This window comes from Gorilla gorilla, chromosome 18 (assembly GCF_029281585.2).
Source record: "Gorilla gorilla gorilla isolate KB3781 chromosome 18, NHGRI_mGorGor1-v2.1_pri, whole genome shotgun sequence".
Classification (NCBI taxonomy): Eukaryota; Metazoa; Chordata; class Mammalia; order Primates; family Hominidae; genus Gorilla; species Gorilla gorilla.
In genome coordinates, this window is record NC_073242.2 from 30,073,855 (window position 1) to 30,101,849 (window position 27,995).

The 27,995-nt window shown below is 47.2% G+C and overlaps 2 protein-coding genes and 1 long non-coding RNA gene across 15 annotated transcripts in view; 1 reads left to right on the forward strand and 2 right to left on the reverse strand.

Annotated features, from left to right (window-relative positions):
• BMERB1 (bMERB domain containing 1) overlaps positions 1 to 18,682 on the forward strand; it is a 153,712-nt gene extending 135,030 nt beyond the window's left edge. Inside the window, exons 4-6 of the mRNA XM_004057253.5 lie at positions 11,634 to 11,748; positions 13,567 to 13,649; positions 17,132 to 18,682. Coding sequence (XP_004057301.2) covers positions 11,634 to 11,748; positions 13,567 to 13,649; positions 17,132 to 17,244 — 311 coding nt within the window. The 3' untranslated portion in view covers positions 17,245 to 18,682. The remainder of the gene's footprint in view (positions 1 to 11,633; positions 11,749 to 13,566; positions 13,650 to 17,131) is intronic.
• Positions 18,318 to 25,293, reverse strand: LOC134757433 (uncharacterized). The gene is made up of 2 exons (XR_010131345.1): positions 24,516 to 25,293; positions 18,318 to 21,760 (listed from the first exon to the last, which is right to left on the reverse strand). It is a non-coding gene; the product is annotated as an uncharacterized lncRNA (long non-coding RNA).
• Positions 25,294 to 25,441: 148 nt separating this feature from the next.
• Positions 25,442 to 27,995, reverse strand: part of MARF1 (meiosis regulator and mRNA stability factor 1) — a 48,665-nt gene continuing 46,111 nt past the window's right edge. For all 13 annotated transcript variants that reach the window (XM_019012425.3, XM_055365710.2, XM_055365709.2 and 10 more), the window contains one exon: positions 25,442 to 27,995. In XM_019012425.3, the coding sequence (XP_018867970.1) occupies positions 27,751 to 27,995 (245 nt within the window). In that variant the 3' untranslated portion in view covers positions 25,442 to 27,750.

Below are 27,995 nucleotides of genomic sequence, written 5' to 3' on the forward strand. Positions count from 1 at the left end.
TGCAGAAGTAATTGGGGAAGTTGCGAATCTTGTGACCTCTGGAATAATGGCTGTAGTCATTTATGTCTACACCTTAGCAGAATTCAGCCTCCTCCCATCCTTCTAACATGGGGGCCTTTTATTAGCTTTACAAAGGCAGTTTAGTTGGTGGGAAAGGTTATAATCATTTAAACTATAAACTAAATGTCTCCCAAAGCTAGCATGGCCTAAACCTGGGAATGATTAAGGGCAGTTTGGAGGTTAAAGGCAAGATGGGGGTTGGTTAGATCAGATCCCTTTCACTGTCCTAATTTTCTCACTGTTATCATTTTTGCAAAGGTGTTTTCAAATAGGCCAGAGAAGCACTCACCATTACCCTTGACTTGAATGTTTTTGCCATGCTGTCAGTTCAATAACTATGTCCCAAGAGGCTGTTCTGCAGCAAGCCCTGAACCTAGGAGCCGGGTTTGCAGTGATGAACAGGGAACGGTTCTCCACTCTCAAGGAGCCCCCAAGTTAGCAGAAAGAGACGGGGCCCAGCACACAGTGGGTGCCCATAAGTGGCAGTTATTAATGAGCTACAAGTGCAGCATGAGCCTTAGAGCAGCATTTCCCAACCTTCAACTATTGACATTTGGGGTTGACAAATGTCACTATCTTCCTTTGGGGTTGATCATTTTTTGTTGGGGGTACGGGGCTCTGTGTTGTGTCTTGTGGGATGTTGAGTTTCATCCCTGGCCTCTACCCACTACAGGCCATTAGCACAACGTACCTCTCCGCTACCCCTCAATGGTGATGTTACCTGAAAGGGATCCTGATCCAGACCCCAAAGTTCTTGGACCAAGAGCAAGAAAGAATTTAGGGCGAGTCCGTAAAGTGAAAGCAAGTTTATTAAGAAAGCAAAGGAATAAAAGAATGGCTTCTCTGTAGGCAGGGTAGCAGCTTGGGCTCCTCGATTGATTGTACTTATAGCTATTTCTTGATTATATGCTAAACGGGGTGGATTATTCATGAGTTTTCTGGGAAAGGGGTGGGCAATTCCCACAACTGAGGGTTCCTCCCCTTTTTAGACCATATACGGTAACTTCCTGATGTTGCCATGACATTTGTAAATTGTCATGGCGCTGATGGGAGTACCTCTTAGCATGCTAATACCTTATAATTAGCATATAATGAGTAGTGAGGACGACCAGAGGTCACTTTCATCGCCTTCTTGGCTTTGGTGGGTTTTGGCAGACTTCTTTACTAATGCTGTTTTATCAGGAAGGTCTTTGTGACCTGTATCTTGTGCTGACCTCCTATCTCATCTTGTGACTTAGAATGCCTAACTTCCTGGGCATGCAGCCCAGTAGGTCTCAGCCTTATTTTACCCAGCCCCTATTCAAGATGGAGTCACTGTAGTTCAAACCCTTCTGACAGTGACAACCAAAAATGTCTGTAGATGTACAGATGTTGCTGAATGTACCCCAAGTGAGGTCAGGGGGGTGTGCAACATTGCCCTATGAAAGGAAAATAAAGTCCCAGGACCCCAATTCACTATACCAAAAGGAAAAGTTAAGCTTGGGAACTATGAGTCATACAAAAACCTACTTTTTTTTTTTTTTTTTTGAGACGGAGTCTTGCTCTGTCCCCCAGGCTGGAGTGCAGTGGCACGATCTCTGCTCACAGCGAGCTCCACCTCCCGGGTTCATGCCAGTCTCCTGCTTCAGCCTCCCGAGTAGCTGGGAGCCTGTAGGCGCCTGCCACCACGCCCGGCTAATTTTTTGTATTTTTAGTAGAGATGGGGTTTCACCGTGTTAGCCAGGATGGTCTCGATCTCCTGACCTCATGATCCACCCACCTCAGCCTCCCAAAGTGCTAGGATTATAGGTGTGAGCCACCGCGCCCAGCCAAAACTGCCTTTCTTTTTTTCCTAAACAGATAGCTGCACGATAGAAAGGCCACCTATCTTCCCAGGGGCCTCCCTCACCCTGTCAATGTAAATTAACAGCTTATCCTAACAGGTAGGGGACTAAGACAAGACTATAAATCATCATCCCTCCGCCGGAGACAAATGCACATTTGACTTCCTCCTCTACTCCGCATTTCCTTTATCCTATGTAAAATGCAAATTCACTGAGGGCCAGAGAATGCAATCCTCCCCTTCCTGCCCTCTCTTTCCCCTTTAAATATTGGAAGTCCTTAAGATCCTCTGCAGAAAAAACCACAGGCCAGGGATCCTACTGCTGCCTGTGTCTCTTTTTCCCAGGCGCCTCCTCGACTTTGGCAAAACAAACCTCCAGATTGATTGAGACCTTCTCAGACACTTTGCAGCTTACAGCCCCCACATAAGAACTACTACTTTAGTGATTAGGGTGCAGCAATCTGGGTTTGAATTCAGCCTTAGCAGGCAGGTGAACTTCGTGAAAGTTCACGACTTAATTTCTCTGAGCCTTGAATTCCTTGTTGGGAAAATGAGGCCAATAATACTACCCCCACATGGTTGTTGTGAATATCCCATAAATAACAAAGGCAAGGTGTAGGAGTCTTCCACACAGTCTTGTTGTAAGGGTAGTGTGCACAATGACAGTAGAACTGAATCCTCTAGCTTTCGTGAGCATTTACTAGGTGCCCAGCACTGTGCAGGCCCTAAGGATAAACGAGTGAATAGACTCTCCTAGTTGAAAGAGAGTGACAGCTAGTGGATATGGGGTTTCTTTTGGGGGTGATTAAAATGTTCTAAAATGGACTGTGGTGATGGTTGCACAACTCTGCAAATACACTTGGAACAGATGAACTGCATGGTATGTGAATCATATTGCAATAAAGCTGTTACCAAAAAAAGTTAAATGTCAAACATAAAACAACAAAAGAATGAGGGAAAAGTACCAAAGTGTATTCTCCACCCACTAGAAACCCCAATGCAATTGATCTGGCATTGTTGGCTTTGGACTCTGGCATTGTAATAGAACTCAACTTGTGATATGGTTTGGCTGTGTTCCCACCCAAATCTCATCTTGAATTGTAGCTCCTATAATCCCCATGTGTTGTGGGAGGGACCCAGTAGGAGATGATTGAATCATGGGGGACAGTTTCCCCCATACTATTCTCATGGTAGTGAAGAAGTCTCATGAGAGCTGATGGTTTTATAAGGGGTTTCCCCTTTCACTTGGTCCTCATTCTATCTTGCCTGCTGCCAAGTAAGACGTGCCTTTTGCCTTCTGCCATGATTGTGAGGCCTCCCCAGCCACGTGGAACTGTGAGTCCATTAAACCTCTTTTTCTTTATAAATTACCCAGTTTCGGGTATGTTTTTATCAGCAGCGTGAAAATGGACTAATACAACTAGGGTCTGCTCACCTGGCACGGTAAGACCACCTATCTCCCCAGAGGTTTTGCAGTGGTAAAAAGGAAGCAGTTTATTTGCAAGGCTCCAAGCCAGGAGGACTGGGCCGCTAATGCTTCAAGCCTGACCTCCTCAATGGCTTATCGGTAATGTTCTGTCCAACAGGTTCACCTTGCCCTCTGCCTAGACAAAGCTGATTTATCAAGACTGGGGAATTACAATAGAGAAAGAGTAATTCATGCAGAGCCGGCTGTGAGGGAGACTGGAGTTTTATTATTACTCAAATCAGTGCCCCTGAGCATTCTAGGATCAGAGTTTTTAAAGATGATTTGGTGGATGGGGGTGGGGGTGCAGTGAGAATGGAGTGCTGATTGGTTGGGTCAGAGATGAAATCACAGGGAGCCGAAGCTGTCCTCTTGCACTGAGTCAGTTCCTGGGTTGGGGCCACAAGATCAGATGAGCCACTTTATCTGGGTGGTGCCCACTGACCCATCAAGTGCAGGGTCTGCAAAATATCTCAAGCGTTGATCTTGGTTTTTACAATAGTGGTGTTATCTTCAGGAGTAATCTGGGGAGGGTCAGCATCTTGTAGCCTCCAGCTGCCTGATTCCTAAACCATAGTTCCTAATCTTGTGGTTAATTTGTTAAGTCCGTTTTCACACTGCTGTCAAGAACTGCCCAAGACTGGGTATAATGGAAAGAGGTTTCATTGACTCACAGTTCGGCATAGCTGGGGAAGCCTCAGGAAACTTACAATCATGGTGGAAGGTGAAGGAGAAGCAAGGCACTCTCTTCACAAGGTGACAGGAAGGAGAATGAACGCAGGAGGAACTGCCCAACCCTTATAAAACCATCAGATCTCATGGGAACTCACTCACTATCACGAGAACAGCGTGGGGAAACTGCCCGCGTGATTCAATCACCTCCACCTGGTCTCTCCTTTGACACGTGGGGATGATGGGGATTATAATTCAAGATGACTTTTGGGTGGCGACACAAAGCCTAACCGTATCACCTACAAATACAGTCTAGTTCCCAGGCAAGAAGGGAGTTTGTTTTGGGAAAAGGCTGCTATCGTCTTTGTTTTAAATGATAAAGTAAGTTCCTCCCAAAGTTAGTTCAGCCTATGCCCAGTAATGAACAAGGACAGCTTGGAGGTTAGAAGCAAGATGGAGTTGATTAGGTCGGATCTCTTTCACTGTCTCTTATAATTTTGCAATGGCGATTTCAGTGCGGGTTTTTAAAGGCAGGGGTAAATTTCAGTCAAGCAGAAGTTACAGGCAAAATTCTAAATCAATACATTGAGATTACATACCGATTTTGGCCTAAAAGGGCTGCATACGTTGAAGCTGGGGCTCACAGGTCATAGGTAGATTGAAAGATTTTCTAATTTGCAATTGGTTAAGGAAGAGAAGCTTTGTTTAAAAATCGGGGGTCAAGGCCAGGTGCAGTGGCTCACGCGTATAATCCCAGCACCCTGGGAGGCCGAAGTGGGCAGATTGCTTGAGGCCAAGAGTTCGAGACCAGCCTGGCCAACATGGCGAGACCCCCGTCTCTACTAAAATTACAAAAATTAGCCGGATGTGGTGGCGCCTGCCTGTACTTCCAGCTACTCGGGAGACTGAGGCAGGAGAATTGCTTGAACTCGGGAGAGGGGGGTTGCAGTGAGCCAAGATTGTGCCACTGCACTCCAGCCTGGGCGACAAAGCAAGACTCTGCCTCAAATAAATAAATAAATAAAAATAATAAAAATCGGGGGTCAGCGGACAAGAATGTCAGCCCTGGCCCATGGGTGTGACTCCCTCCAGGCCTCTCTGGAAGACACTTAGAACAAGGAAAGATGGTCAGAATTCAGTCCTTAGTCTTCCCTTATCTGACATCTATATGCCAGTGGATCCATTTGGTAGGGTCCTGGGTTTCTGAAAAACAACTCAGACATATATGCTAAGATGTTTATCTTCAGTTTCTATAGAAAACAAAACATCTCCAGATTCTAACTTCCTTGGCTATTGTTTTAGGCTACTATTACCTTCTTACTGATAAGTTGCTTATGACTTTTCAAGGCTAGCTAGGTGCCTAGAATTTCCTTCGAGGGAACTCAAGACTTTCCTTTATTTCCATGCTTGGGGTGGGGGGCTCCCACAGACCCCAAAAGGGAGTCCCTGTGTTACTGGTGGAAGGTGTCCAGGTTCTTGAACAAAGAATTGGACAAAATGCACACACACACAAAATAAGCGAGGAAAGAATGAAGCAACAAAAGCAGAAATTTATTGAAAATGAAAGTACACTCCATAGGGTGGGAGTGTGCCTGAGCATAGGGGCTCAGGAGCCCCAATACAGAATTTTCTGAGGTTTAAATACCCTCTAGAGGTTTCCCGTTGGCTACTTGGTGTACACCCTATGTAAATGAAGTAGTGGCCCACAATTAGTCTGATTGGTCGCAGAAAGCTTTTGCAGTTGCTTTCTGCGACCAATCAGATATACTTTCAATTTCTCATGTGACACACAGAAAAGGAGGAGGGTTTGCAAAGGGAGTAGCCTCCAGTCCTTTTGTTACTTATGTGTGGAAAGTTGGGGTTTTTCTTTTGATTTAGTTCTAGGAAGTTGGCCCTAGGTTCCCTGCCTCCAGACCATATTCTCCTGCCTCACCTGATCCATCTCAGCATTAGTAATTTTTTTTTTTTTTTTTTTTGAGACAGAGTCTTGCTCTGTCACCCAGGCTGGAGTGCAGTGGCGAGATCTGGGTTCACTGCAATCTCTGCCTCTGGGGTTCAAGTGAAGTGATTCTCCTGCCTCAGCCTCCTGAGTAGCTGGGATTACAAGTGTGCGCCACCACCAAGCCCAGCTAATTTTTGCATTTTTAGTAGAGACAGTGTTTCACCATGTTGACCAGGCTGGTCTTGAACTCCTGATCTCAGGTGATCCACCCGCCTCAGCCCCCCAAAGTGCTGGGATTACAGGCGTGAGCCACCATGCCCAGCTGAGCATTGGTAATTTTTTTTTTTTTTTGAGACAGAGTCTCGCTCTGCTGCCCAGGCTGGAGTGCAGTGGTGCAATCTTAGCTCACTGCACCTTCCGCCTCCCAGGTTCACACCATTCTCCTGCCTCAGCCTCCTGAGTAGCTGGGACTACAAGCGCCCGCCACCATGCTCAGCAAATTTTGTTTTTGTATTTTTAGTAGAGACTGGGTTTCACTGTGTTAGCCAGGATGGTCTCAACCTCCTGATCTCGTGATCTGCCCGCCTCGGCCTACCAAAGTGCTGGAATTACAGGCGTGAGCCACCGAGCCTAGCCGAGCATTGGCAATTTTTAAAGCTTTGCACCTGATTGTGATAAGCAGTGATGGTTAGGAACCGCCAGGCCTGTTCCCCTCTCTCATTTCACAGTTGTCCAAGGATTAGTCTGGCTGAAAGGTACAGAAACCCATCCAAGCTTATGTAAGCACAAAACAAACAATTACTGGAAGGACAGTGGAGTCTCCTGAAGCCCTAGGGCATTACATTCATTTCCCAGAGCTGCCTAACAAATTGGTGCAAACTGGATGGCTTAAGCAACAGAAATGTATTCTCTTTCGGTTCTGGAGGCCGGACATCCAAAATCAAGGTGTCAACAGGGCCTTGTTCCCTGCTAAGGCTCTAGAGGAGACTCCTTTGCCTCTTCTTAGCTTCTGGTAGTGTTAGTGAAGTAGTGTTGTTGACTGGGGTAAATACCCAAGGTTCGTTGTCTCTCTCCAAGCAGATTAAGGACACAGACACTGACATACAGAGGAGTGAGTTTAGGAGTGGAGGTTTAATACGCAAAAGAAAGAGAAAAGGGAACAGCTCTCTCTGTCTCTCTCGAGAAGTCCCTGAATGGGAATTCCGGCCTGTGGCAGAGTGCACCAAATTTTATAGACAAGCTTGAGGAGGTGGTGTCTGATTTACATAGGGCCCACAGATTGGTTGGAGCAGGTGTGACGTTTGCATAGCGCGTGGGAAGGCTGGCCACCCCACCCTAATCTTATTATGCAAATGAACTTTCCACTTGGGTGGTGCCATGTTGTCTCCTCCTTACTGTACACATGGTTGGCAAAGAGAAGGGAGCATGGAGCCACCATTTTGAACATACCTAGACCAGGTGGCCTTTTCCTATGGGCACAGCTGCCAGCATTCACCCGTGTAAGCTTCCAGCTCCTTTGACTATGTCTACAGCTTGATTTTACTGGCTGCTCCTTGTTAGAAAAGAAAATGATTTGGGGGCTGCTTTTCATTAAAAGGAAAACCTTACCGAGGACTTCCTTACCCTATCTGCCTAAATAATTTCTTCTTCACTCCTGTATCATTAGCAGTAGCAAATCCATATGAGTCTGAAGCAACTTGATTCTTGCCTCCTCAGAGGAAATAATTCCACCAGCGGGCATAAGGCAGAGTGAGAGACCGAGGCAAGTTTTAGAGAAGGAGCAAAAGTTTATTAACAAGTTTTAGAGCAGGAATGAAAGGCAGTAAAGGACACTTGGAAGACAGCCAAGTGGGTGATTTGAGAGATCCAAGTGCACCGCTTGACCTTTGATTTGGGGTTTTATATGTTGGCATGTTCCAGGGTTTTATGTCTCTCCTCCCTTCATTTTTCCTCAGGGCAGGTTGTGCACATGCGCAGTGGCCTGCCAGCGCTTGGGAGAGGCTGCAAACACAGTGTATTTACAGAAGTCATGGGCCTGATTATTTGAGATGTTTTTCCCTCACCAGTTGAGTGTTCCTAGAGGAAGGTCATACACCAGTTAGACTCCGCCATTTTGCCTCTTAATGTGCATGCTTGAGCCCAGTTGCCCAACTCCTGAGATCTCATCGGGAAGCCACTGATAACTTCAAGTGTTTTCTTTTTTTTCTTTTTTTTTTAATATTCAATTTTTTTTTTATTATACTGTAAGTTTTAGGGTACATGTGCACATTGTGCGGGTTAGTTACATATGTATACATGTGCCATGCTGGTGCGCTGCACCCACTAACTCGTCATCTAGCATTAGGTATATCTCCCAATGCTATCCCTCCCCCCTCCCCCCACCCCCAAGTGTTTTCTATCTGTTGGGAGATGGCCGTTCCCTGGCACCAGCTGTGACCAATTATTATTTTAGCGAGACAATTTTAACAACTGCCTGACATCACCTGATGTTGCCTGGCATTCCTTGGGGGGAAATCCCCTCTCCTTTCTTGCTCATGGCTGCCTGGCTACCTACTCTAACAGTAGCACATACAATCCTTGGCATTGCTTGCCTTCTGGTTGCACCACTTCAATCTCTTCCTCCATCTTCACGTGACCCTGTGTGTCTGTGTGTCTTCTCCTCTTCTCCTCTTTTTTTTTTTTTTTTTGTCTAAAAGACAGGGTCTAGCTGTGTTGCCCAGGCTGGTCTAGAACTCCCAGGCTTAAGTGATCCTCCTGCTTCAGCCTCCCAAGTAGCTGGGATTACAGGTTCAGGCCACCATGCTTGGGTCTATTTCCTCTTCTCATAAGGACACAAGTCATTGGGTTTAGGGTCCATGCTAATAAGTATGACCTCATTTTAGCTTAACTATTATAATTACATGTGCAAAGCAGCTTACAAATTACTTTGGAAATAGAGTATTTCCAAATAGAGGAGATATAAAGTGGGGAAAACTGTTTCCAAATAGGGCACACATGAACTTTGGGGGTGCCTTAGTCTCTGTGGCTTGCTCTAGACCGGGGGCTTGTAAACAACATTTATTACAGTTCTGGAGGCTGGGAGGTGCAAGATCAAGGTGTTGGCAGATGCAGTGCCTGGTGACGGCCTGTTCCTTATAGATGGTACCTTCTCACTGTGTCTTTGTGTGGTGGAAGGGGCAAACAAGCTCCCTTGGGTCTCTTTTATAAGGGCACTAATTCCATTCATGAGGGTTCTACCCTCATAATCTACTCACTTCCCAAAGGCCTCATTTCTTAATACTATGACCATGGAGGTTAGGATTTCAGTGGGTGGCACCTGTAGGCAAGTGGAAGATGATGGGAAAGGTATGTAGCACACACGCACGTGAGCAGCATTGGCCAATGACTTGGAGACTTGGGCTAGTCATAGGTCTGTGAGCTGACGCAGGCCACTTGTGTGAGTAGGTGGTTTCTCCTGGAAGTTGCTGCAGCTGAGGCTGGGGAATGCCTCTCTTGGCGAGTGACAGAACACGTGGATGAATGGCTTGGAGACAGAGGTTTGCAGATGCTGGGGGCCCAGCAAGTTGTTGGGTGATTCTGGCTAAGATCTAGAGAGCAGTGGAGGGCACTTGGGAATGTCAGAGTGCTGTCAATGGTTATTTGGAGAGTAAAGTCACACCACGAGCTCCTGAGTGAGCAGGGGTCCTGGTGAGTCGATGGGTGTTGGTGCGTGCTTGGAGAGGGCAGGGAGTGGCTCTGCGGTGCTGACGAGTGATTTGGGGAATCAGACCCAACCCATAAGATTTACCACGGCAGGAGCAGTGACACCATCATCCAGTGCACCAATGGCTGGGAATGGGGAGCGGCTGGCAAGCCTATTGCCCTTCTTCGTGCAGTGGTGGACTCCTGGTTAATGAGAGAAACCAACTTTCTCTCCTATCCAAATATTATGTTCTCCTTACCCCTAGTTCTGCTTCCAGATCCAGAAAAAATGATCAACATCAGTCGTGGGCAGGCAGACAAGCTGTCCCACATTTTTTATTCTGAAGGGATTTGAGCAGAAAGAGCCCAAGTGGGTTTAAGTTTTTGCCTCTTAATTTTCTCAAACCTCATCTTCAGCCCTCTCTCTTTTTTTTATTTTTTCTCTTTGGCATCCTAGCACTTGGTGTTTGGGACAGGGTTAGTGTCATTGGCATGGATGATTTTCTTCTGATAAATTGGTTTACCTTCACCAAAGGGAAAAAAACAAACTAGTTCCCTCCCAGCACCCCTATCTGAGCCTCTCCTCACCCCCTGCCTTTGCAGAAGACCCTGGCTTTGTCATGACCATTTACTGAAGGCTCTCAGCCAAGGCCAAGCACTCCACTAAGCCATTGACTAACACTACTGCATTTCAAAATTGTATGCAATTTAGTATACAGGATGTGCAGGTTTATTACATAGGGAAACGTGGGCCATGGTGGCTTGCTGCACCTATCAGCCCAACACATAGGTATTAAGCCCAGCATGCATTAGCTATTTTTCCTGATGCTCTCCCTCCCCACACTCACCCTGCCCTCTCAATTTTTTTTTTTTTTTTTAAGAGACAGGGTCTTTCTCTGTTACCCAGGCTGGAGTGCAATGGTGCAATCATAACTCACTGCAGCCTAGAACTCCTGGCCTCAAGAGATCCTCCCACCTCAGCCTCCCAAGTAGCTGAGACTACAGGAACACTCCATCACACGTGGCTAATTTACAAAGAAAATTTTTGTAGACATAGGAGGATCTCACTATGTTGCCCAGGCTGGTCTTGAACTCCTGGCCTCAAGTGATCCTCCTGCCTTGGTCTCCCAAAGTGCTGGGATTACAGGTGGCAGGCACTATGCCCAGCCCATTACTCCCATTTTAAGCCTCACTGTGTGTTTTACAGATGAGAAAACTGAGGCTTGAAGAGGTCAAGTTGCTTCTCCAAGTTCATCCAGAGGGTGGAAGGGCAGAGTCAGGACTCCAGTCAATCCTGGCCGCTCAGCTCAAGTGTTTTTTTTTTTGTTTGTTTGTTTTTTGAGACAGAGTCTCGCTCTATCACCCAGGCTGGAGTGCAGTGGTGCGATCTCAGCTCACTGCAAGCTCCGCCTCCCGGGTTCACGCCATTCTCCTGCCTCAGCCTCCCGAGTAGCTGGGACTACAGGCACCTGCCACCACACCCGGCGAATTTTTTGTATTTAGTAGAGACGGGGTTTCACCATGTTAGACAGGATGGTCTCGATCTCCTGACCTCGTGATCCGCCTGCCTTGGCCTCCCAAAGTGCTGGGATTACAGGTGTGAGCCACCGCGCCCGGCCAGCTCAAGTGCTTTTAGTGGTCACCCTCTCATCTGTCTCTCTGTAGTTTTTTGTTTTTTTTTTCTTTTTTGAAATGAAGTCTCATTCTGTTGCCCAGGCTGGAGTGCAGTGGTGCAGTCTCAGCTCACTGCAACCTCCGCCTCCCAGGTTCAAGCAATTCTCCCGCCTCCCAAGGTGGTGGCTGACAGCCTCCCGAGTAGCTGGAATTACAGGTGTGTGCCACCACGCCTGGCTAATTTTTGTATTTTTGGTAGAGATGGGGTTGTTTCACCATGTTGACCAGGCTGGTCTGAAACTCCTGACCTCAAGTGATCCGCCCATCTCAGCCTCCCAAAATGCTCATCTGTCTCCTTGTTGATGTCTTCTTTCCAGAAAAAGAAAAAACCAAACTGCAGAAGCAGAGAGAGGATGAGCTAATCCAGAAGATCCACAAACTGGTGCAGAAGAGAGACTTCCTGGTGGACGATGCGGAGGTCGAGCGGTTAAGGTGAGTGCACTGCGGGTACCCGAGCACTGGGCTGCAGGACAGCAACCTTCTGCTTCCTTCCAGAACCCATCTTCTGCTCCTGGGACTCACAGCCTTGCCTAAGAGGCATGGCCTTGACCCACAGTCTCTGGACACTGAATCCCAAGGAACCCCAGCCTTCTGGCTTGAGAACTCATTTCGTATATAAGAGAATTTCAGATCTGCCTCTTGAGGGAATGTTGTTCCAGGAAGTGACCAGGGAGGAGTCACATCCCATAATACATGGCAGAGCTTCCTTCACATCCTGCCACTCCTGAAGGCAATGTCTTGAAACTTCTGCTGTCAGTTTCTACCGAAACTCTGCCACCTGAACTGACTTGCTCCCAACCTCTGCCCTCCCAACCTCCCAGCTTTGTTCTCCCCTTTCCCTTCCCCTTAGTGGCGCCAATGCCCTTTTCTAAGTATCAGGGTCTTCTCTTTGCATCTGCTGCCTTGACCTGGACAACCACAGCCCTGGAGCTGCAGTGTAAAAACATGTTGTAAATGTTGAAAATGTGGAAAGCTGTACATGTTGGTTCTTGATTTTTGTTTTCTTACACCAGAGCAAACCTTTTAGGGCCTTTCACAAGGAAAAAGGCCCTTCCAACCCAGAGGGCAACTTGCTCTTTATTGTCTGTGTCCTCAGAGACCTTTCTTCAAGGGTCCTGGGACTAGCAGTTCCACTGCCCTTCTTCATGCTGCAATGGACTTCTGGTTAATGAGAGAAACCAACTTTTCCCTCCTATCCAAATATTATATTCTATGGTCAGGTACAGTGGCTGACGCCTGTAATCCCAGCGCTTCTGGGAGGCCAAGGTAGGTGGATCACCTGAGGTCAGGAGTTCAAGACCAGCCTGGGCAACATGGTGAAACCCCGTCTCTACTAAAAATACAGAAATTAGCTGGGCATGGTGGTGCATGCCTGTAATCCCAGCTACTTGGGAGGCTGAGGCAGGAGAATCATTTGAACCCAGGAGGCAGAGGTTGCAGTGAGCCAAGATTGCACCAATGCACTCTAGCCTGGGTGACAGAGTGAGATTCCATCTCAAAAACAAAACAAAACAAAAAACACAGAAAACTACAACAAATATTATATTCTCCTTACCTCTGGTTCTGCTTCCAGATCTAGAAGAAATTATCAATGCCAGTCTTGGGCAGGCAGACAAGCTGCCCCAACATAGTGAGACCCCCCTATCTCTACAATTTTTTTTTAATTAACTAGGAGTGGTGGAGTGCTCCTGTAGTCTCAGCTACTTGGGAGGCTGAGGTGGGAGGATCTCTTGAGCCCAGGAGTTCAAGGCTTCTTGAGTTATGATTGCACCACTGCACTCCAGCCTGGGTGGCAAAGAAAGACCCTGTCTCTTCAAGGCAGTTCAGCAAGTCTGCACCCACCTACTTTATCTTGGTGATCCTTGGAAGAGCTGGGGTGACTCGCTCTCTGAGACCTGCCTCATACATTGTGGGAGCACAGGTGAATAGGGTGGCTTCAAAATACAAGGTCAGGAGAGGTGCTGCCTCACTCACTGACCCCCCAGCAGGGTCCTGTAATGTCCCTGCCTCTGCCCTGGGGTCACTTACCTACCTCTGGGTAAGCATTTACCCCATCATTGATATGTGTCTCTGGTTCAGAGCAGGTTCACCAGATACAACATATACATACTGTACACGCATAACACATGACAACATACATGCCCCATCCACAAAGCCTGTTGCTTAACCTATTGGTTTATTTCATTGGTTCCTTGATGCTTTCCTTGCTTGCTGTGTATCTTCTTTTCTTTTACCCATCTACTTTCACAGGGAGCAAGAAGAAGACAAGGAAATGGCTGATTTCCTGAGAATCAAGTTAAAACCTCTAGACAAAGTAACCAAATCTCCAGCCAGTGAGTATATACATTATTCGTTCCCCTCCCCCACAAAAGAGAAAAGTATATTTCAGGCCAGGCCCACAGTGGATCACGCCTGTAATCCCAGCACTATGAGAGGCCGAGGTGGGTGGATCACCTGAGGTCAGGAGTTCAAGACCAGCCTGGTCAACGTGGTGAAACCCCATATCTACCAAAAATATAAAAATTAGCTGGGCACGGTGGCACACACCTGGAATCCCAGCTACTCGAGAGGCTGAGGCAGGAGAATTGCTTGAACCCGGGAGGTGGGGGTTGTAGTGAGCTGAGATTGGGCCACTGCACTCCAGCCTGGGTGACAGGGTAAGACTTTGTCTCAAAAAAAAAAAAAAAAAAAAAAAAAAAGGCCATTTCAGAGAAGTCTGGGAGCCATAAGGGGCGCAACAAAATGCTTTCTAGAGATCAGATCTAGAGATCAGATTTCAGCATGGGATGACAGCAGGCAGGACCAGCCTCACGGGCCTGCAGGCAGTTGCCTGGGGCCTCATGCCTGACCAGCCTCATGGGCCTGTAGGCAGTTGCCTGGGGCCTCATGCCTAGAAGGGTGCCATGCTTGGTTTAATGTTCTCCAGTTGCTGTCTAGAAATTGTTAATACGTTTGGAACATGGGGCCCTACATTTTCATATTGCATTGAACTCTGCAAACTACGTACCTGGTCCTGGTAGTTGTTCCTCCCTAATTGCAAAGTTTGGTGCATTTCATAGAAAGAATTGGGTAGCCACTGAGGCTCAGGGAGCTCTGGCCTCTCTTAGGTCTGGAATCTCTGGAGAAGCCAGAAGCATATGTCTCAGAATATTAACCTTATCAGATCCTCAGAGCAAAGAGGGTTTTATATGAAATAAGTTTGAGAACTGCTGTTTACTTGACCCTGTATTTGGAGAGTCCCAGTGTCCATTAGGATATTAAAGTGATGATGGATCCTGCTGTCAAGAAACTGTCTTTTCTTTGTTGACCCAGCGTTTCTCAAATGTGTTTAACTGCTGTATTAGTGAGGCCTCTTTCAGTTAGAAGAAATGGATGCCTGGCTGGGGCGCGGTGGCTCACGCCTGTAATGCCAGCACTTTGGGAGGCCGAGGTGGGCGGATCACAGGTCAGGAGATCGACACCATCCTGGCTAACATGGTGAAGCCCCATCTCTACTAAAAATACAAAAAATTAGCCGGGCGTGGTGGTGGGCGCCTGTATTCCCAGCTACTCGGGAAGCTGAGGCAGGAGAATGGCATGAACCGGGGAGGTGGAGCTTGCAGTGAGCCAAGATCACACCACTACACTCCAGCCTGGGCGACACAGCGAGACTCCATCTCAAAAAAAAAAAAAAAAAAGAAAAGAAAAGAAATGGATGCCCAATTCAAACTGGTCTAAGCAAAAAAAGGAATTTGTTGGAGAAAGAGCAACAAGAACTAGAGCCTCAATGACTGAACACTATTACCTCTCCTCCTTTTCTTCTTTTTCTCATCTCTGCCTCTCTTTGCATGTAAGCATCATTTTTTCCTACAACACAGGCCTTCTCCATGGGACCAGAACCCTAGAACCATAGCTTAGCAACTCTGAAGCAATACCACAGATTCTTTTCCCTGGTATCGAAATACGTAAGTCTCAGGGAAATATTCTCATCCGCCCTTCTTGGATTATGTTCCCACCTCTTAGATCCATTACCATCACCAAGAGGCTGGGGGTACTGGGATTGGCCAGGAATGTATAACATGCCCACTCCTGCAGCCACAGGGACGTGAGCTGTTAGAGGAAGAGGGACTTGAAATCTTGCTGGGAAGATGAAAACCAAAAGCTGCCACTGTCTATAAAACTACAAACCCAGTTTTCATTAACATCCTGTGAAAGATGGTTGGAGGGAGTAAGGAAAGAGAAGGGCAATGATCTCTTCTGCTGGCTCCTATAACCACAAGGCACGTGATCACTGCCGAAGGCCAGCATCCTCCTCAATGGACCCTTTCATGAAAGGCAAGGTAGAAAAACTCCACTTAGCAGCATGGAGGAGGAGCAAGGAAACTTGCCTTCTCTATTGGATTATGGGTGGAAAAAAGAAATGATTCTGGCGAGAAATCAAAACACCAAGCATGCACCACATGCAAGGGGCCAACTTTACACTACTCATCTGGTACTGGAATTCCAAGTTGAAAAATAAAAACTAGTGTAAAACCAGTGAAATCTCTGGGATCCTAGCAGATTTAGCAAATGCAAAACTGCTCAGTAGGGATTCTTCTGGATCCCATGGTATATACAGTATTCTCACAGAAAAAAGCAACCCCCTTGAAGATGAGCCCTCAATAAAAATGAAAAACCCGGCCGGGCACAGTGGCTTATGTCTGTAATCCCAGCACTTTGGGAGGCCAAGGTGGGCAGATCATGAGGTCAGGAGCTCGAGACCAGCCTGACCAATATGGTGAAACCTCGTCTCTGCTAAAAGTACAAAAATTAGCCACGCATGGTGGCGCACACCTGTAATCCCAGCTACTCAGGAGGCTGAGGCAGGAGAATCGCTTGAACCCAGGAGGCGGAGGTTGCAGTGAGCCAAGATCACACCACTGCACTCCAGCCTGGGTGACAGAGCGAGACTCCATCTCAAGAAAAGAAAAGAAAAACCCATGAAGAACTGAATCACCATGAGGAGAATCAGTAGATGCATCAAAGACAATGTCCTCCCAAGAACCAAAAATAATAGAACTATTTAAAAAGGAAAATAAACTAAGTACTTTTAAATTATCATCAAAGAGCTAAGAGAAGGAATAAAACCCAAAATGAAATAGTAAGATGCTATGAAAAAAGAATAAGTAGACGTGCAAAAAACTGGCCTTCTGAAATTTTTTTTTTATCAATAAAGTAAAAACTCAATGGATTAAATGAAGGGAGAATTTATGCATTGGAAGACAGCCCTGAGAAAGTTACACAGAATGCAGCACAAAGAGAAAAAGAGATGAGAAATATGAAAGAGAAGTTATAAAACCGAGAGGATAGAGTGAGAAGGTCCAACTTACATGTGATAGGCATTCTAGGAGATAAAACAGAGAATGGGAGGTGGAGGTATCTGAAAAGACAATGTATGAGCATTTTCGAAAATTGAAAAATATGAGCCCTCAGATTGAAGTGACTTGAACAAAATTTCCCATTTATCTATTTACCAAATACTTCTTGGATGTCAGGCCCTGTGCTAGGCTTGGCAGGTACAATGATGATAACAGCTGACTAGGAGAAGGGCTGAAAGTTAGGGCTGGAAGCTGAGCATTGAGGACCAGGACTATAAAATGAGGACTATAAAATGAGGACCAGCTGAGGATCCTATGAAATGTGCATCAGCTCTCCATACCACCTGAACAAGGCCTGGAACAAGACCTGGCCAGGGGTTGCAGTGGGGCTGGGCTGCAGATGGTCAGGGCTCTGCTCACCTCACCTCTCTCTCTCTCTTCCTTTCTCCCCCTCTCCCTGTGCCCACATCTTGCTGCAGGCTCCCGGGCAGAGAAGAAAGCAGAGCCCCCACCTAGCAAGCCCACGGTGGCCAAGACGGGGCTGGCACTGATCAAGGATTGTTGCGGGGCCACCCAGTGCAACATCATGTAGCCCCAACGTGGGGTGCCCTGGGGCCATGGGGACCCCCCCACCCTCTTGTCTTTATAGCCCCCATTTCACCGGGGCCCAAGAGCTCTCCAAGGCAGAAGGGGTTGAAGGCAAGCCCGTGACTGTCGCCAGAGGCCATAGGCACGGTAGGCGGGCCTGGCCACCCTGTACAGAGTGTAGCAGTAGGGAGTCCCTCACCGTCGCATGGTCCTCCCCAGAGCATGCCGAACCCAGGAGTCTGTCTCACTGTTTATCCAACCACCAGGAAAGGTCCTCCCTCAAAAAAGCATATCTCCACTTCTCTCTAGCTGTATCTAAGCCACCGTGTGAATGAACTGGGACAGGGGCATGCTCCCCAGCTGTGTGTAGTCGTGACTTCTCAACAATCTAGCACCATGTCGGACACGTTCCCCATCCACCCTCCTAGCTCTGCTCTCAGAGCTAGGCACCTGGGCACAGGTCCCCTCCCCTGTCTGTCCTCTCCCAGCAACTGTGCCCTGGAGGGCTCCACATGGCCCCCGTGTCTCTCGGGCACCACCCATATAGCATTCCCAGAGACCCAGAGGGCCCATCTGTAAAGATCGAGCTTGTGTGTGGTGTCGTGGTCACATCTCCCGCTTCCCCCCATCCTGTGTCTGGGCACAGTTCACATCAGGACAGCATCCCCTGTGCTCTCAGTCGGCCCCAGGTGTGTGCCTGGAGGGGGCCTGGACTGGCATGGATCCAGTGTGCAGAAGAGCCAGCAGGGAACCGGAAGCTCTGATGTCAAGGCCAGAGCAGTTGAGAATGGGACCCAGAGTAGATGCTGACCTGGGCACGCCACCATTCCGGGGCCACCACAGAGATGCCAGCAGGATGCCACTTTGCCAGACCGACGCACGGACCTTTGTAAAGAACAGCAACAGGCGGGAGAGGCAGCGTGTGACCAGATTGTGTCCCGTCATTGGGTGGAGTATGTTAACTAGCTGCCAAACAACTTCAACTCGTGTAATTCCATGTACATTTGCGACAGCCAGCCCGGTACAGCCTGTGTGACTTCTCTGTATGTGTGTGTGTGTCGTGACCGGCCTAAGTAGTTAGCATAACTCAAGATCGCTGATGTGCAGTCACCCATCAGAGAAAATAAAAATGGAAACCACGTTCACGGCATTTTAAAAGTTTTTACTTTTTTTCTTGATTATGGAAGTAATCCATGTACATAGTAAATCATTTTAAAAGTACAAAAAGTATGAAGAAGTTTGTTTTTAAAAAAAAAATTATTTCTCCAACTAGAGACCACTCTGACACTTCGACGTTTTAAAAAAGTCTTTTTTTGTACATTTTTTTATCGTTGACATCATATTGTGATATCATTTATAACCAGTTTTTTCCTACTTATACCACCACCGTCTTCCACATCATTAAAAGCTCTTTGTAAACATTAAACACTCTTCATAAATCATGCCAATGTCTGTTTAGTAATCCATCTTGTGGATGTACTGTAATTCATCTAATCATTTCCTCACTATTGGATGTGTAGACTGGTTCTAGGTTTTCTTATAAATAGTGTCTTGGATTAGCCAGGCATGGTAATGGGTGCCTGTAATCCCAGCTACTTGGGAGGCTAAGGCAGGAGGATCACTTGAACCCAGGAGGCAGAGGTTGCAGTGAGCCGAGATCATGCCACTGCACTCCAGCCTGGGTGACAGAGCAAGACTCCATCTCAAAAAAACAAAAAAAGTGTCTTGGGCCAGGCGCTGAGGCGGGAGGATTGCTTGAGTCCAGGAGTTCGAGACCAGCCTGGGCAACATGGCAAAACCCTGTCTCTACTAAAAATACAAATAGCTGGGCATATGCGGTGGCACGGGCCTGAGGTCCCAGCTACTTGGGAGGTGGGAGGATTGCTGGAGCCTGGGAGGTTCCAGCTGCAGTGAGCCATGATCACACCACTGTATTCCAGCCTGGGAAACAGAGCAAGATCACACCCCCTGGAAAAAAAAAAATAGTGTCTTTATAAACATCTAGGGGGATAAGGTTTCATCTGAATTTTTTATTTTTTCCTTAAGATAAACTCCTAGAAGTAAAATTATTGGGCCATTCATAAGTAGCATTTTCAAAATATTTGTAAATTGGCTGGGTGCGGTGGCTCGCATCTCTGTAATCCCAGCACTTCGGGAGGCAGAGGCAGGCTGATCACTTGAGGCCAGGAGTTCGCGACCAGCCTGGCCAATACAGAGAAACCCCATCTCTACCAAAAAATACAAAAATTAGCTGGGTGTGGTGACGTGTGCCTGTAATCCCAGCTACTCAAGAAGCTGAGGCAGGAGAATCTCTTGAACATGGGAGGCAGAGGTTACAGTGAGCTGAGATTGCGCCACTGCACTCCAGCCTGGGTGACACACCAAGACTTCGTCTCGAAAAAAAAAAAAAAAATTTGTAGATCAAAAGGTCTTTGGTTGAACAGGCCCTCCCAGCAGGCTGCTAGACCCCAGTCCTCCCACTCTGCGTGTTCGCGGCTTTGGTCTGCACACCACTTCCCACCATTCTGATGCTGAAAAGGGTCCCTCGGGCTACTCAGTGCCACCACAATGGCCTCAGAGGACCCCATGACCTCCTTCACCAACCTAGACCAATCATGAAGCCAGACTCTTCGTGTCCTGGGGATGCCATAATGAATGACCTTCTACTGGGTGACTTAAAACAGTGGAACTGTCTCCTTTCACAGTCCTAAAGGCCAGAAGCCTGAAATCAACCTGTCTGCGGTGCTCTGCTCCCTCTGTGGGGAAGAATCTTCTTTTGCCTCTTGCAGCTCCTGGTGGCTCCTGGCACCTTGGCAGTTCCCTGGCTGTACCACTCCAGTCTTCACCTCTGTCTCCACGTGGCCTTCTCCGCTGTATATGTGCCTCTGTGCACCCTCTCATCTTATAAAGACACCAGTCATTGGACTGAGGGCCACCCGAATGCAGTATGATCTCATTTGGACCCTTTCCTTAATTACTTCAGCAAAAACCCTCTTTCCAACCAAGGTCACATTCTGAGGCTCCAGGTAGACATGCATTTGGGGAGGACCCAATTCCACCCACCACAGACCCCTCCCGCTCCAACTCAGGCTGCAAAGGGCCCACCGCCCTCTTTTCCCCATAAAAAATGTGGGTCAAGGCTGGGCACTGTGGCTCATGCCTGTAATTCCAGCACTTTGGGAGGCCGAGGTGGGAGGCTCACTTGAGGTCAGGAGCTCATGACCAACTTGGCTAACATGGTGAAACCCCATGTCTACTAAAAATACAAAAATTAGCAAGTGTGGTGGCACATGCTTGTAATCCCAGCTACTCGGGAGGCTAAGGCAGGAGAATCGCTTGAAACCAGGAGGCGGAGGTTGCAAAGAGCCGAGATCGTACCATTGCACTCCAGCCTGGGCAACAGAGCGAGACTCCGTCTCAAAAAAAAAAGGGCGGGGGGGAGTGGGGGTGGTCAGCGAGGTCTGACCTCAGGCCAGTTATAGAGCAGTCACTCACAGATCCAGCGAACCAGAGGAGATCAAACCCTCGTCAAAATCCTGCCTCTGGTACTTCCGCTAAGCTCTGGGTACACCTACTGTATGTTCCTGTTATTCCTACTGATTTTTTTAAAAAAAGAAAACATTAAAAAATCCAATTTATTTAAGCTGTCACAGAAGAGCAGAAGAAAGTATTAATAATTCCAGACGCTTCCAGATTACCAGGGCCGCCACCTTCCAAGCTGGGAAACCTTGCAGACAGTGGGGTCCTGCACACCTATACTTGCTCCTTTTAGAAGCCATGGAGGAGGTTGATAATGGGAATAACATTTATTGTAGTTTATCTCTATGCCTTGAGCAATGTGCTCACACTGGCTGGTTCCCTCCTCACATCAGCCCGATGAGTCAGATCCTGTTATTACTTCTCACTTTACAGATGAGGAAGTGGCAGTAAATCCATTACCCTTTTCAAGCGGAGGTTGCAAGAGGTTGCAAGGGGAGGCAGGAGAAACACTTGAAACAATGAATCAGATCCTGTTATTACTTCTCACTTTACAGATGAGGAAGTGGCAGTAAATCCATTACCCTTTTCAAGCGGAGGTTGCAAGAGGTTGCAAGGGGAGGCAGGAGAAACACTTGAAACAATGAATCAGATCCTGTTATTACTTCTCACTTTACAGATGAGGAAGTGGCAGTAAATCCACTGCCCACGGTCCGAGGGGTTGTTAGTGACAGAGTCATCATTCATCTCCCTCCCTCCCCCCCACTGTAGCCCCAATTGTTCTTTCTCTTCCCATCGGAGGGATTTAAACACGTCTCTCCCATTTAAAAGCAAACAGGGCTGGGCACGGTGGCTCACGCCTGTAATCCCAGCACTTTGGGAGGCCGAGGCGGGCAAATCACGAGATCAGGAGATTGAGACCATCCTGGCTAACATGGTGAAACCCCGTCTGTACTAAAAATACAAAAAAATTACCTGGGCATGGTGGCGGGCGCCTGTGGTCCCAGCTACTCAGGAGGCTGAGGCAGGAGAATCGCTTGAACCTGGGAGGCAGAGGTTGCAGTGAGCCGAGATTGTGCCACTGCACTCCAGTCTGGAGACAGAGCAAGACTTTGTCTCAAAACACACACACACACACACACACACACAACACAACACAACACAACAACAAAAACAAAAAAAAAAACAAGTGTCCTCTTCCTTTTAGAGAATTTAAAAAACAGGGTTTCAGGCCAGGCGGGGTGGCTTAAGCCTGTAATCCCAGCACTTTGGGAGTCTGAGGCGGGTGGATCACGAGGTCAGGAGATTGAGACCATCCTGGCTAACACAGTGAAACCCCGTGTCTACTAAAAATACAGAAAAATCCGCTGGGCGTGGTGGCAGGCACCTGTAGTCCCAGCTACTCTGGAGGCTGAGGCAGGAGAATGGCGTCAACCCAGGAGGCGGAGCTTGCAGTGAGCCGAGATCCTGCCACTGCACTCCAGCCTGGGCGACAAAGCAAGACTCCGTCTCAAAATAAAAACAAGCAACAAACAAACAAAAAACAGGGTTTCAGAGACAGGCAGGGACTTGTCTAAGGTCACACAGTGAGCTCACCAAAGCCAGGACAGAACTCAGACCCCCCAATGCCCTGCAACCACTTCTCTCTCTGACACCCAGCCTGGTCCCTACCAGCACCTCCACCTGAAAGAAATGGAGCTGGAGCTCAAACCACCAGTTTCCCGTGCGTCCCTCCCACACTCTTGACTTGGTTCACCCAAGAGCTGTTTGCACAGGTTCCAATGACAAATGTTTACCCAACGTGAGTCACAAGCTAGCAGTGTTTGTCAAAGTGTGACCCTGGGCCAGCCAGCTCTGATCCCAACTGCCCCAGCATCTGGTGTCCATCTCCATGGTGAGCCCAGGAGCCTGCTTAACAGCTTTCTCCTACCTCAGCCTCTGGAGTAGCTGGAATTACAGCCACCCACCACTATATTACATATATAGATATATCTATATATTATATATAATATATATATCTATAATATATATTATAGATATATATATTATATATAATATAGATATTATAGATATGTATGTCTATATTATATCTATCTATATATAATATCTATATTATATTACGCCTGTAATCCCCGCACTTTGGGAGGCTGAGGCAAGTGAACCACTTGAGGTCAGGAGTTTGAGACGAGCCAGAGCAACATGGCAAAAACCCGTCTCAAAAAAAATTAGCCAGGTGTGGTGGCAGCATCTGTATGTAATCCCAGCTGTTCGGAGGCTGACGCATGAGAATCGCTTGAACCCGGTAGAAGGAGGTTGCAGTGAGCCCAGATCGTGCCACTGCACCCCAGTCTGGGCGATAGAGCGAGACTGTCTCAAAAAAAAAAAAAAAAAGGTATTTCCTGGTTCTTGCCACACCTGCCCTTGATGCATCAGACTCTGGATGCTGAAATACCAAGGGCGGCGACCCTGCAGCCCCAGTGTGGATTTGTCTGCACTTGCTGATACCAGAAACTGCAGGGGGGGGAGGTGGGTGGTAGGAGTGGGGGTTCCGCCATGCCCAGGCCCTGCACCTGGGAAGCCTTTGGAGGCCATCACATGAGCTGCCTGAGGCGGATGGAAGAGACGGTGCCAAGCAGGCCCAATAAGTTCCCTGCTGGCCCTGGTACTGCTCCCCTGCGGATGCTCCTGGTTGGTTCACCACCTCGTGTGGAGTGAGAAGCTGAGCAGCCCAGCCACTGAGCAGGATTTCCCTCCAAGAACGGCCCCTTCCACCGTGCAATGCCTTCTTCCTCTGCACCCCAGCTCCCCCACTTCCAAGTCGTTCCTTCCCGGAACGTGTGTGTTCTTCTCTTCATCTTGCTAAGGAAAGTTCTGGCTCTTGGTGCTCTGGCTTGGCACCTTCTAAGCTCTGTAGCCCTTTTCCCCCCACCCCCCGCAAAAAAGGGTTCTCAGCCAGGCATGGTGGCTCATGCCTGTAATTCCAGCACTTTGGGAGGCTGAGCCCAGACGATCACTTGAGCTCAGGAGTTCAAAACTAGCCTGGCCAACATGGTGAAACCTCATCTCTACTAAAAATACAAAAATTTGGCCGGGCGCGGTGGCTCACGCCTGTAATCCCAGAACTTTGGGAGGCCGAGGTGGGCGGATCACGAGGTCAGGAGATCGAGACCACGGTGAAACCCCATCTCTACTAAAAATACAAAAAAAAAATTAGCCGGGCGCAGTGGCGGGCGCCTGTAGTCCCAGCTACTCGGGAGGCTGAGGCAGGAGAATGGCGTGAACCCGGGAGGCGGAGCTTGCAGTGAGCCGAGATTGCACCACTGCACTCCAGCCTGGGCGACAGAGCGAGACTCCGTCTCAAAAAAAAAAAAAAAAAAAAAAAAAAAAAATTTGCCAGTGTGATGGTGCACACATGTAATCCCAGCTACTCGGGAGGCTGAGACAGGACAATCGCTTGAACCTGGGAGGTGGAGGTTGCAGTGAGCTGAGATTATGCCACTGCACTCCAGCCTGGGTGACAGAGTGAGACTGTCTCAAAAAACCAAAAACCAAAACAAAACAACAAACCACTCAGGCTTAGCCATTTCTCTGGGGTCTTCATTTCCTCATGAAGGCTCTCCCAAAACTGGTATGAAGTAAAATTTGTTTGCTTTTTTCCTATTAATGTCTTTGTCGGTTTAAGGCCCAGCCAGGGACACTAGGAGAATTGAGGAACAGTTTTGCCGCCCCCCCCCCCCCCCCAGCAATGGGGACAGCAGGTGGGTGGAGGCCGCTGAGGGCTTCTGCGCCATGACTCACCCTCTGCCCATGGAAGCAGCTAGAAAGTGAAGGTGAATCCCAAAGCGCAACGCTCCTTCTGGCAAAGGGAACAGAGAGGGAACAGATCTTCTTCAATCAGCGCAGCCCCCTCTGCTACGGACAGGTCTGCTCTCCCCCAGACAGCTGTCTGTCTTCTAGGCCCCCACCTCTGAATCACCTTCCTAGGTGGGAAACAAACAAAGATAAATGCAAAGCCACCGTTCCAGCCCCAGTCCAGACCTAACAAGACCTCCTGACGCCGCTCAAAAGGGGCACAATGGCTACTCAACTTTTTCTGCACAAATTTGCCATCGTGAAATATGTTTGGAAAGGTCTTTAGCAGCTTTTAACATTGCTGAACTTGAAAAAAATGTCATCAACAAGCAATTTACTCAAGTCTCTTCTGGGTCCTTTTAAATTCTTGCCAGAGGGTGCTGGTGGCAGGGGTGACGGGGTAATGGCGGTCTCAGGGGATGGGAGGGCTTCACAACTGTATCTGTGGAATAACTTTTTCCAAATTGGCTTATTCAAAAAGCATGCTTAGCAGTGACCAAAAACGAGACAGCGGGCATGCTGGATTTCTTTCACAAGAAAAGAGAGCCTAGGAATTAATGGAGTTTTCTAACTGGAAGGTTTTTGTGGTTACTGTATTTTCCCACATCTAATTATAAGCTGGAACAAAGGCTGGAAAACTTGGAGGATCCTGACGACGAAGGGCCCACCATCCAGCCACCTGCTTCGGCGCGTGCTGAGTTTAAAAGGCCTCTAAGATGTAGACGGATTTACTCTCCACCTCACAGTTCTATTTCCAGAAGGGGCGAGAAGTTGAGGAGACCCAAAATGAATGATGGCAGAACTGTATTGGTTTGTAATTCCTCCCCACAGACAGACAGACAGACAAAACCACTCACTTGGGAAACTCAAAATAGATGCTCGCTTGTAAAGTTTATTGACAACTGTTTGGTCCCAACACACAAAACAGCACTTGAACCACAACAAAAGTGTTCAAACAAAGTAGACAACTAAGAAAAACATCTCTTTCCCCCAAACCCAATCCAAAACAAACAGTGCAAGATGGGAAAGGGGGTTTTGGTGATAACTTTTGTCATTTTTTTTAAACAGATAAATTTAATCCGGTATATCTTTCCACCCAGAAATAAAGAATTACATCGTCTTAATGCTCAAACATCATTTTACCACATCATTTAATTAAGCCTCTGGATAAAAAAATAGATAGCAATTGGACTGGCCATTGTGGAGTACATTATGAACACAATGTGCTTCCGAAGTCGTCTCTCTCATTTTCAGACAGCGACTGTTAAGAGTCACACACACGTCCCAGACCTAAGCAGCAACTCCAGTGAATGGTACTCAGAGACACTCACGGGACAGCACAGAACTTGATTCTTCTTTGTCTGTTGCCCAAAGAACCTGTTCTTTGAGTCTGTTCCAGGTGACTTGTAATGATACCTCTTACGGTTTTAAAGTCCACCACTCTTTACATGCTAGCAGAACTGAAGTCCAAGCGTGCAAACTCAGCCTTATGAAATCTTAGAATAAGGCAACTGATGTTCTCAACACCAACTATTATTACTTTGTTTAAAAGCTCCTTTAAAAAAATTGCACATTTGCATTTCACTTCCTGTAACACTATGTCTGTAGAGGAAATGCCTTCAGGAGGATTCGGAGAGTGCCATAATACTTAGAGGGTTTTTTCCATGGTGTTCTGTCTTGACTGGGGCCATGTGTTGAGAACTGGGAATCACTGGCTTCATTTAAAAGATTTGGGGAACAAAAAATCTGACTTGTAAAAATCTCTCTATAGCCCTTATTTTGTGGCATTTTATCAAAATGCTATGAAATCAGAGTCCATTTTCTGGCTTTCTAGAAGTTACCAAATATAAACATTTCCCCAAAAGAAACCACCTAACTAGTGGAAGACCTTACGCCAACAGGTTCTTTCTGCTCTATGAATGAATCCGCCTTTTTTGCCGGACAAATACAATCCATTGTAAATGTCAGGTTTCTCTAGGGGGGGTGAGAGGCCACCCGTCAGCGGACACCTCAGGCACCTAGAGAGGAAGGCCATTCCACACCAGACGCCACAAAAAACCCAGACATGCTTCCAACAGCGAGAAGTAACGAGAGTAAAATCAGACACGATTAAAAGATGCTGAGCTGACATACACACACATAAAGCTTCCCAGCTACCGATACCAGCTTTAAAATTACAATAACAAGGTTAAGTGGATCAACCTTGGCCTTCCTATGTGTAGGTAGAATTCCTGTCTCTTCCCAGTGGAAATCGTATTGATCCCGCTGCTGCTGAAGCACCTCCCCACTCAGCTCTGATTTGTAATTTATGCACTTGATGCATATTTTAGAAAATCAGACTCTTTCCAATGCTGCCTCTCGACACACAATAATGTGTGTTGTAATCCAAATGCTGACTTTAAATCCATGACATCGAGACCATCTCCTTTTCCTTAACCTAACCCATATCAAACTGGAGCACAGAAGGGAAGCTTCAAACATCCTCAACTTTCTAGAAAGCTCCTAAATGGAACCCCAAAGTAGAAACGTTTAAAAAAATTTGTGATGAAGCCACTTTTGTCAACTACAGACATAGTTTAAATAAAAAACAAGGCACACTTACAAGTCACATGGAAGCCAGGAACCTTCACATTCCAACCTGAAAATACACTCCCAACCCCTTGCCTACCCTTCTCCTTCAGTGTGTGAACACACAGGCTAGCGGGACAGGCTTTGCTTCAAAGACATGCCACGCACTGGGTTAATACTGTCGGAAACACCAGTAAGCAAAGGCTGAGAGACTCTATTATGCTACATGTAGGATGACACCACCGACGTGGCTCAATGGAAGCAAAACCGCTTCCGGCTAGTTGAGTTCTTAGTACTTTCTTCTTTTGGAACACCATTGTATTTCATAATAGTTACGAAAAATTTGGTAAAATATATTAAGGATTCTTTAACAAGTGCCACAAGTTCTTCAAATAATTGAAAAAATAAAGAAAAAGGAAGAAGAAAGAAAAGAAAGACTTCAGCTCAAAGCTGTGTTCAATGGAAAAGAAAAACATGATGGAACACAGGTAAGATGAAGTCAATGGCTTCGGGGGGTTTTCATGACACAGAAAAGGATGTATTTTTGAAACCCACTTTTGTGTGCAGAATCAGACAGTGTTTTCCCATCCTAATTCTATATTCGAAATGGGAGTTAAAGCTTGGTTATAGGTGCTAAGGAAAAGTTGGCTGCCAATTTGACTCTATTTTTGGGTTGCTTTTTGGCCGGGCTTTCCACGGGGTCCTTGCTGAGCAGTGACTCGGAGGTTTCTGAGGAGGGGCAGGGAGGCACGGGGACAGCTGCTGAGATGCAGGACGAGCTGGAGTCACAGGTCAGAGTTTTGCTCTTTCCTGGTATTGGAATCTCCATTTTTTCTTCTTGGTTTAAAATCATAATTT